The sequence below is a fragment of the Haemaphysalis longicornis genome, unplaced genomic scaffold (genome assembly GCF_048455015.1).
Source record: "Haemaphysalis longicornis isolate Haplotype H1 unplaced genomic scaffold, Haemaphysalis longicornis Haplotype H1 scaffold_1, whole genome shotgun sequence".
NCBI lineage: Eukaryota > Metazoa > Arthropoda > Arachnida > Ixodida > Ixodidae > Haemaphysalis > Haemaphysalis longicornis.
The window spans coordinates 484,822,731-484,832,915 of record NW_027526203.1 but is presented as its reverse complement, the minus strand read 5'-3'; the positions used below and the strand labels follow the sequence as shown (position 1 = coordinate 484,832,915).

Here is a 10,185-nt window from a genome sequence, read left to right as displayed (position 1 = left end):
ACCCGTTGCAGCAAAAACTACTGACCATACAGTGACAATGTTTCTACTGTTCCACAGTACCCAGTGCCGACACACTGAGCTTGTTTTTATATGGTCGAAAGCTGTTGATTGATGTCTCCATGAGACGCACATTACACAAAGTTTATAAAATATGGTTATTGCAGTGCTCAAGATAAGTCATAGATGGCACTGATAGCCAGTGGAATTTGGAACGTGCCGTTTGTAATTTATTAGGTATCCTGCCATCAGTGGCCTCACACCCATTGCAGCAAAAACTACCCTAGCAAAAATTCCAATAGAAATTTGTATTGGTCCAATAGAATTAATGTATTGGTCTTATAAGTCAGGCTATTGGTTTTATTTGAGTATCTATAGGACCAATACAAAATCAATTGGTCCGATAGAGTGACATGTATTGGTCCAATAGACCAATTCGTATTGGTTCTATTGGTCCCAATGGGACCAATAGCGATTGGGACCAAAAGCTATTGGGATAGTGGGACCAATAGCTATTGGTTGTATCAGCCTAATAGACCAACAGGAGATATCGGTCAAATACATTGTTCGGTGCTATTGGTTTACAGGCACTAATAAAAAGTAGAGCTGTTAGCTTTTTTTAGGCGGTGTGCTGCTAAGCCCAAGGACGGGGGTGCGATCCCGGCCGCAGCGGTTGTTTTCCAGATCGAGGAGAAAGGTACCGCCCGTGTGTCGATCTCGCGCTGCGGCGCTCGATCGGTACACACCACCGGCGGTCAAAATTAATCTGCAACCCTGCAAGCAATGTTTCTGCCCGAAGAAATTCGATTCACGTTAGCTGCAAACATTTTGCATTTAGAACGCCTCAACCGCCGGCGCATGGTGGTTGCTCGCAATGCTTGCGACAAGAAAAAACACCGCGCGTGTGATTCTCTGCCTAAAAAGTTATAGATTTTTTTCGCGAGCGTTAGCGCTCGCCTTCATAACCATTGCCTCATATTTTTCTAAACTCGCTGTGCCGCGGACCGGCCATATTTGTTTTGGGTGCCGATTCAACGGCCGATTCTTAGGATAGGTGTCGTACTTCATTTATGTTTGCAGCAAGTAAAGCCTACAAAATCAAAATTAACACCAAAATAATTAACCCCGAATTTTAAAATGGCATCATAATTTTAGGGTGAAATACATTCATTAAAACTGCTTAATAATGCTTCTCTGAAAATATGAACCTGGCGGAGGTTTCGTATACAAGAAAAAGCAAAATGGCTTCTTCCATGTCCGGCGCTTCGGCACGATCCCGGGCGTAGGCGTTCATCTCAGCGGCCAGCCACCGTGTTTGTGAATTTTAGTGCCACACATTTTCTTGTTAGTTTTAATGTTACGAGGACATCACCTGTGGAGCACTGGAATGTAAAGACATAGACACCTTCGATGTCGCTCGTATTCAAGGATTATTGTCTTCACGCAAGGCGAGGTGACGAACGTGCACGCATTACGCAGCTCGGATTTTTGCATTTGAAGGTATGTACACATTTCTTTCACCGTGAAGCTGTAGAAGCTTTTTATTTCCTGATAAAATTTTTATTAAAAATAGCAGAGCAGGTCGACAAGCGGCGCTTTCATTTTTGGAAAAGCCACTATCGATGCAACCACGTGTGAACTGAGTACATATGCATGTAGGACTTTGTGTTCCGATTAACGACTGAAGTGAAGTGCCGCGGGTAATGTTTCATCCAGATGGAATCGAAACGGAATGTCTAGCTTTAGAAGTGTTCCGACCATATCGGCGTACTGACGCACCGTAGTTCGTTGGGGTCGAGCGGTGTGCTGCCATAGAGTGGTATGTTTCGCCTGGACGAACTCCTAGTCACACTTATAAAATTGTGCAGTTATTGCGGAAGTTTCTTATTGCCATACTGTTTTTGCAGGTCCTGCAGCTCTGACTCGAGGAATATATGCACCGGAAATTCGACAGCCTGTTGGGCAATAAAGCTGCAGCCAACCAGCACTTATGGCTTTGTGGTATTTGAAGGGTAGTGGGACCACGTTGTTTAGAAACTTGCTGACGCAAGTGTAGCATGGCCAAATGAATGCAGTGAACTAAAGGCCTTGGCAGGCATTTGGCCATATTTCAATTGGTGCTCCAGTGGGCCCATGATACCAATACACCTATAGGTACCAATACTCCTATAGGACTACACCAATAGGTACCAATACACCTATAGACCTATAGGACTAGACCAATACACCAATAGGTAACAATACACCTATAGACTGATACACCAATAGCTATTGGTGTCAATAACCCAATAGGCTACTGGTTTTGTCTATTGGTAATTTTTGCTAGGGTACTGCCCATTCAGTGACAATGTTTCTACTGTTCCACAGTACCCAGTGCCGACACACTGAGCTTGTTTTTATATGGTCGAAAGCTGTTGATTGATGACGCCATCAGAGTCACATTACACAAAGTTTATAAAATATGGTTATTGCAGTGCTCAAGAAAAGTCATAGGTGGCACTGATAGCCACTGGAATTTGGCACGTGCCGTTTGTAATTTATTAGGTATCCTGCCATCAGTGGCCTCACACCGTTTCAGCAAACTACTCACCATTCAGTGACGTTTCTACTGTTCCACAGTACCCAGTGCCGACACACTGAGCTTATTTTTATATGGTCGAAAGCTGTTGATTGATGTCTCCATCAGAGGCACATTACACACAGTTTATAAAATATGGTTATTGCAGTGCTCAAGGTAAGTCATAGGTGGCACTGATAGCCGCTGTAATTTGGCACGTGCCGTTTGTAATTTATTAAGTATCCTGCCATCAGTGGCCTCACACCGTTTCAGCAAACTACTCACCATTCAGTGACGTTTCTACTGTTCCACAGTACCCAGTGCCGACACACTGAGCTTATTTTTATATGGTCGAAAGCTGTTGATTGATGTCTCCATCAGAGGCACATTACACACAGTTTATAAAATATGGTTATTGCAGTGCTCAAGATAAGTCATAGGTGGCACTGATAGCCACTGGAATTTGGCACGTGCCGTTTGTAATTTATTAGGTATCCTGCCATCAGTGGCCTCACACCCGTTGCAGTAAAAACTACTGACTATTCAGTGACAATGTTTCTACTGTTCCACAGTACCCAAGGCCGACACACTGAGCTAGTTTTTATATGGTCGAAAGCTGATGATTGATGTCTCAATCAGAGGCACATTACACAAAGTTTATAAAATATGGTTATTGCAGTGCTCAAGATAAGTCATAGGTGGCACTGATAGCCGCTGGAATTTGGCACGTGCCGTTTATAATTTATTAGGTATCCTGCCATCAGTGGCCTCACACCCGTTCCTGCAAAAACTACTGGCCATGCAGTGACAATGTTTCCACTGTTCCACAGTACCCAGTGCAACACACTGAGCTTGTTTTTATATGGTCTAAAGCTGTTGATTGATGTCTCCATCAGAGGCACATTACACAAAGTTTATAAAATACGGTTATTGCAGTGCTCAAGATAAGTCACAGGTGGCAGTGATAGCCGGTGGAATTTGGCACGTGCCGTTTGTAATTTATTAGGTATCCTCCCATCAGTGGCCTCACACCCGTTGCAGCAAAAACTACTGACCATTCAGTGACAATGTTTCTACTGTTGCACTGTACCTAGTGCCGACACACTGAGCTTGTTTTTATATGGTCGAAAGCTGTTGATTGATGTCTCCATCAGAGGCACATTACACAAAGTTTATAAAATGTGGTTATTGCAGTGCTCAAGATAAGTCATAGGTGGCACTGATAGCCGGTGGAATTTGGCACGTGACGTTTGTAATTTATTAGGTATCCTGCCATCAGTGGCCTCACACCCGTTGCAGCAAAAACTACTGACCATTTAGTGACAATGTTTGTACTGTTCCACAGTACCCAGTGCCGACACACTGAGCTTGTTTTTATATGGTCGAAAGCTGTTGATGTCTCCATCAGAGGCACATTACACAAAGTTTATAAAGTATGGTTATTGCCATAGGTCGGCAAAACAGAAAGAACTCACTCAAACTCAATCACAATTTTTTTCATTCACGCGGTACTCAATCAAACTCATACTCAAAAAGTTCATCTGTTCACAAAATCACTCGTACTCACTCATCAAATACTCATTTGTAATTGTACTCACTTGTATTCAAACTCATTTGTCCTCACGAGTATTCGTACTCAATCTGTACTCATGAGTACTGAATCTGTACTCATGAGTACTACTCATTCTGCACTCATGAGTACTACTCATTTTGCACTCATGAGTACTCAATCTGTACTCATGAGTACTCAATTTGTATTACCAACGAATAATCAACTTATCTGCACTGTTAGCTAGGTCGAAGCTCGAATGAAAAACTAATTAGAAAAAAATAAATTGTTTAATTGATTAGAAAAACACACGTTACATATAAATCAGGACAGAGGAAGAAAACGTCTGACGCGGTGCACTGTCGTTGGGCGACTTACTGCGCGAAGGCAACTACATGTGAGAAAGCGAAACGGAACGTAAGCACTCGCGTTGCGTCTGGCGTCTCCTCTTGTTCTCAGGCCGGGTCGGGCTCAGGGGAGCTCGGGGCTTAACGGTGCAGCTGTGGCCGTAAACTGCGTTTTTCTGCGTGTCTTCGGGTGGCAGCTTTTGTCATCCGTTTTCTTGTTTGCACTACTGTTTGCACTACTGTATTCAGGAGTTCATATACTCAACAGTGCAAGCACTCGCAAAAACAGTATTCTTGAGTATTGTAACATGAGTGCTGTGTACTCATGAGTACTATATACTCATGAGTACTGAGTACTCACTCATGAGTACTCATACTCATGAGTACTCATACTCATGAATACTGTACTCATGAGTACTCATACTCATGAGTAGTGTACTCATGAGTACTGTACTCACGAGTAGTGGACTTAACCCTGTTCTCACTCGTCATCGTACTCAGTTTTTTTCTGGGTGTGTGATCACTCATCATCGTACTCACTCGTGAGTTTGAGTACAAATGATTACAAATGAGTGTACTCACGAGTGAGTACGCCGACCTATGGTTATTGCAGTGCTCAAGATAAGTCATAGGTGGCACTGATAGCCGCTGGAATTTGGCACGTGCCATTTGTAATTTATTAGGTACCCTACCATCAGTGGCCTCACACCCGTTGCAGCAAAAACTACTGACAATTCAGTGACAATGTTTCTACTGTTCCACAATACCCAGTGCCGACACCTGAGCTTGTCTGGTATATGGTTGAATTCTGTTGATTGATGTACCTGTCAGAGGCAGGTTGTAAGATAAGTGTTTTAAAATGGTTATTGCAGTGCTGTCATAGGTGGCATTGAAGGCCAGTTGGAACTTTCCACGCGTCACTTGCAATTGATTATACACCAGCGGCCTACCAGATACCCTTTTGCCATGAAAATTATTCTGCAAAAAGCAACAATGTTTCTACTCTTTGCTGTACCCATTGCCGACACACTGAGCTTGTTTGGTATATGGCTTAAATGACGGCCGATGTCATGGCCCGATGCCGGTTATAGAAGGTCGGCCAAACGGGGCCTCTGCAGTGCCAGACATGCCACAGGTTGCCCTGCTGGTGACATCACCTGTGCTGGATTATACAGTGCACTCGCACACCTTCCAGTAGAAATTATTTCCCGGTCAGCAACAAAGTTTCTCCCATTTTATGGTACCCAGTGCAGACACAGAGTGTGTTTTATATGGTTGAAGCCTGCTGATTGACATCACTTTCTGACGAAAGTTATAGAAAGGTGTTAACATAGGTTATTGCAGTGCTAACAACATGATAGGTGGCATTGATGGCTGCTGGAATTGGGCAAGCAACACTTGCGATTGATTATAAAGCGGTCACTTACCATATAGCCTTTGCTGGAAAAATTATTCCCCGACAAGCACCAATGTTTTTAATGTCACACTGCTCCCAATGCCGACACGCTGAGCTTGTAACATTTTTAGATTGTTGAAGGCTGTTGCTGGATTTAAATGTCCCCATGGGTAATAGATAATGCAAAATATGGCTACTGCAGTGCTGTAGACGTAGGTGACACGTGGAACTTGGCATGTGTCCTTTGCAACCGATTATAGAGCGGTCGCTTACAACCCCTTGGGAGTGAAAATTATTTCCCAGTCAGTGCACGTCTTACTGCTTCGGGGTATCGAGCGCCGATACACTGAGCTTGTTTTACATATGGTTGAATGCTGCTGATTCATGTCCCTCTCCGGCACACGTTAGTGTTCAATAGGGTTATCCCAGTGCTGGAGGGATGTCACAGGTGGTGTTGACAGCCACCGGAGCTTGGCACACGCCACTTGCAATTGATTACACAGTGGTGTCGCTTGCAGTAAACATTTTCCCGGTCACCCAAAATGTTTCTACTGCTTAATGGTGCCCAGTACCAACACACTCGGCTTGTTTTTAGCATGGCTGAACGCTGTTGTCGTCACTGTACACACAGGTTTAGAATGGAGTTAATGCAGACATCACAGGTGGCGCTGATGCCCGCTCGACCTTGGCATGCCTTGTCTATTACCTAGCAACCACTGACCACAAACCCTTCAGGGAAAATAATTTCGTGGTCAGCGACGTGGTTTTTAGTGTTTCAGGCAGCCCAGTGCTGACTGACCAAGCCTACAGTACCCGCATTGATTAGTGCCACTGATGTGCTGACCATGGAGAGGGGAGACACGGTCCCCGCGTGCCGTGCAGAGGGAGCCGGCACTTGACGGGGGCGCGACAGCCTCCGACAGTGGCTTCCCGTCTCGACTCGTCACTGGTGCCACCGGGTCCATCATACCACCACGCGCCATGGTGTCGTGTTGCAAGACGCGCTCAAAAGCCCCAGTGTACAGACACTCCTCCCATAAAAGCTCATTTTTCTGCTTGCAGTATGTTTGGTCCGCTTAAGCACAGACTTCAGCAGTGAAAGTGCACTGCGTGCACATGCGACATTTGGGCGACAGTGGCTCTTCCAGTTGCCATTACGATCTTGGAAGAAAGGACAACTTTTGAAGTAGAAAAAATATAATTGCAGCACGTCCTGCCCGTCACCAGACGAGCCACGGTGGCTGGCGTAGCCGATGTGCGGGCAGGCCACTGACATTGACGGGGATGTTGACGAGGGCTCGGCGCAGGTTGTGTGCCTCGAGGCCGCGACGAATCATGTAGCCGTCCTTGCCCAGCAGGAAGGCTGCAGGGATGCTGCAGTTGCGGCCCGTGCTATCGTCCATCATGTCCACATACTGGTCGTCGTTGGCTGCGTCGCTGTCCGCCACCAGCACTGCCAGGGCTCCCTCGCGGCCGGCCTCCACACATTTGCTCAGGAACGAGCAGCCCCTGCGAGAGCAGCCACTCTGAGCTCAGATTGCTGTCCACACCTGCTGCTGCCCAGGGGTCAGAAGAGTGGGTCGAACGTGTGCAGCCCATCCGTAATCTAGCTAGGGCAACTTCAATGAATCGGTTGTGCGAGTCAGTAGTGTATCGTCCCAAAAGCGGTTTTATTATGCGTAACTTGTTGTTGGTGTGTGCACTCCAGTCTGCTTGCCATGTCCTACCAAAGTCTGATGTGTGGCTTGGGGCTAGTGTGGTACTGTTATGTCCAGTGGATTCGCAAGTGCAGCAGTAGCGGCCATTTGATCTGAAATCTCATTCCCGGCCATTCCCGAGTAGCCCGGAACACAGCACACAGTCACTTGGAGGTTAAATGCATATGCTGATATGGTAATAGCTTTATACATTAGATAATGTGGTTTTTACAAGACTTCCTGGATAATAATGCGTATGCAGTGGTCAAGGAATATATGTGAAAATGATAGACATGGGAATATCATGAACTATGTATGTAATTTAAAACAAGAAAAATGGCATAGGCTTTTGCTGTAAAAATGCTGCTTTTGGAGTTCATACATACTAAAATCGGGTCTGAATGCAACACATTACAAGGTAAGGGCAGTTTTTGATGCATTGCTAAAAAATTCTGCACACTTGCATTTCTCCGGCAGAAACAAAAAGCGCTGCAGAATTGCAGTTCTCAGCACCCGGTTTTTATCATTTTCATTAACGACAAGTAGCATGATACATGGCGGTAAAAGATTGGTAGGAGATGTTTTACAGGTGTCTAAAAAGGACACAACCAGTTCAGATGCTTCTCCTCTCACTGTGTGTGAAAACGGAGCAGAAATAGACGATTTAATAAGCCGGGACGTGGTTGTATCACAAATGATGGGTTTAAAGGATGGTGGGTTATTGACGAAATTCTGAACGCGCATAAAAAGTTCACATATGTTCAATGGTGATCTAGAAACCATTTATCGGACTCGACGTATAGGCTCTGTGCGGGGATAGTGCCAAATGCGCCCGATGTGAGGCACGGCTCAAGTGCAGCCCCGAGTCGAGTGCTGACCTATACACCACACTCCCACAGCCCAAGTGGGGCACCACGGTAAGCTGGTAAAAACATGCAGCAGGAGTTTTTGGCCTGCCCCATAGGGCTAGTGTGAAAGGATTTTAAGATTGTTTTTAGTATTTATGTCTAAGTTGCTTAATAAGAGGAATGAATGCAAGTTTTTCATCCAGCACTACGCCCAAGAACTTCTGTTCCTTTCTCACAGGAGTGGAGTCACCATTCAGGGAAACTAAAGTCTGAATAATATTTTAACTGAAAAATTCTGTTTTGTACCACTCTCAGCTTTTGTTCGACGTGCAACGATACGTTATTTCCAGAAAATCCGTAAAAAAAGCTGGAATTTATCTCTCCCGCTTGCCTTTCATTTCCCGCCACAAAGTAGGAGCGAGGCACCGGTGAGGCCTAGGCCTTATCTAGGCGTTCTCAGCCTGGCAAGGGTAGCTTTTACGTCGCCAAGCTATGGCCGACCCCCTCGAGAAGGTTTCTTTGACCAAGGAAGCTGGCTTTGACTTTCATTTTTTGTCACCGACGGAACGAGAAATGCTTTTCACCGCCCCAGGGGCCAGTATGCCCGCCCAGACCACATCCCGCCGACAGCGAGCGGACCAGCAACAAGCACCGTTTCAAATACACACCGCGCAACCGCGGCTGCCTGGCTAGGCGTTGCTCAAGCGGGAGCCTTCATCTCACCTCATCATTCTCTTCTCTCACGCACAGCACCAACCTGGCGTGAAATACACACTAGCTGCCCGCACCAGTCTCGAGTAGTTTTCGTGGCCGAGGCTCCGCCCAGCCCAAACAATGGTGGAGCTATGTGCGTACGATTTACGGATTATTTATCAACAGCGGCTAGCAGCGAACCGAAAAGCACAAATTGGGATAAGCCCTGGCAGCAAGTACCCTAACCCGGGCGAGAAGGTTCCAACCAGGCACGACACGCCTCCTGCCAGGGATCTTGGTTGCAGAAGCTCGGAAGTTCACAGTGGTAGGTTTTTGACTTCATTAATTGAATACCAATGCTTTTCCAAAACGAAACTGAAACAATGATGGCCAACTCTGAAGCGTGAGAGAAGAAGCCTGTCTCGTAATGTATAAAAGCGGTAGTCTGTTTTTTAAAGTCTTAATTTACATTTATTTCACGTACTCAACCACTTAGGAACTGTTTATTTGAGGAAAACATTTATAGACGCTTCTCCAATGAACTCTCGCCATTCACAACTTGTCACATCACAAACTGTAGTGCCCAAAAGTGTACGGGGAGTCGTCGCATGTTTCTGCTAAATGCAAGATTAGTGTATTTGGATTCTCAGCACCCTAACATATCAATACAGGCCAACTTGTTGCCACCCTTTAGATTTCCTTTAACTCTTTCACTGCCGCCAGAAAATTGACCAATTTTTAGGGGTTCAAGAAAACATTTTTTCTGCTAAAAAAAATGTTTAGGCACTAATTACAGGAACACAGAATGCAGATTATTTAATGGCCTTTCCAATAACACCAGTTTTTTAAATGTTTTTATATAACATAGTTGTCAAAAAAATATCAAAATCAAAATTTTTGTCAAGTTGTCGAAAAAAATTATACAAAAGGAGTTGTGTATATCAAACCACCGGTAGTAGAAAAAAATTAGAATGTACATTTCGTAGGGAAACATTTCAAAAACACGCCTTAGAAAAAATGTCAACTTGTGTGGAACAGTTTGTCAGATATAAAAAAAAATGTTCGCACGCGCAGTGCTTGTGTCATGCGATGAAGCCCATC

General features: G+C 45.1%; 1 protein-coding gene and 1 long non-coding RNA gene across 4 annotated transcripts in view; one reads left to right on the top strand and one right to left on the bottom strand.

The window, feature by feature from the left end:
• The first annotated feature begins 471 nt into the window (after positions 1–471).
• On the top strand, positions 472–1,984 carry LOC144156364 (uncharacterized). Its single transcript, XR_013319755.1, has 2 exons — positions 472–1,497; positions 1,905–1,984. It is a non-coding gene; the product is annotated as an uncharacterized LOC144156364 (long non-coding RNA).
• Positions 1,985–7,025: 5,041 nt separating this feature from the next.
• LOC144156362 (protease-associated domain-containing protein 1) overlaps positions 7,026–10,185 on the bottom strand; it is a 42,806-nt gene continuing 39,646 nt past the window's right edge. For all 3 annotated transcript variants that reach the window (XM_077688367.1, XM_077688369.1, XM_077688368.1), the window contains exon 4: positions 7,026–7,355. In XM_077688367.1, coding sequence (XP_077544493.1) covers positions 7,067–7,355 — 289 coding nt within the window. In that variant the 3' untranslated portion in view covers positions 7,026–7,066. The remainder of the gene's footprint in view (positions 7,356–10,185) is intronic.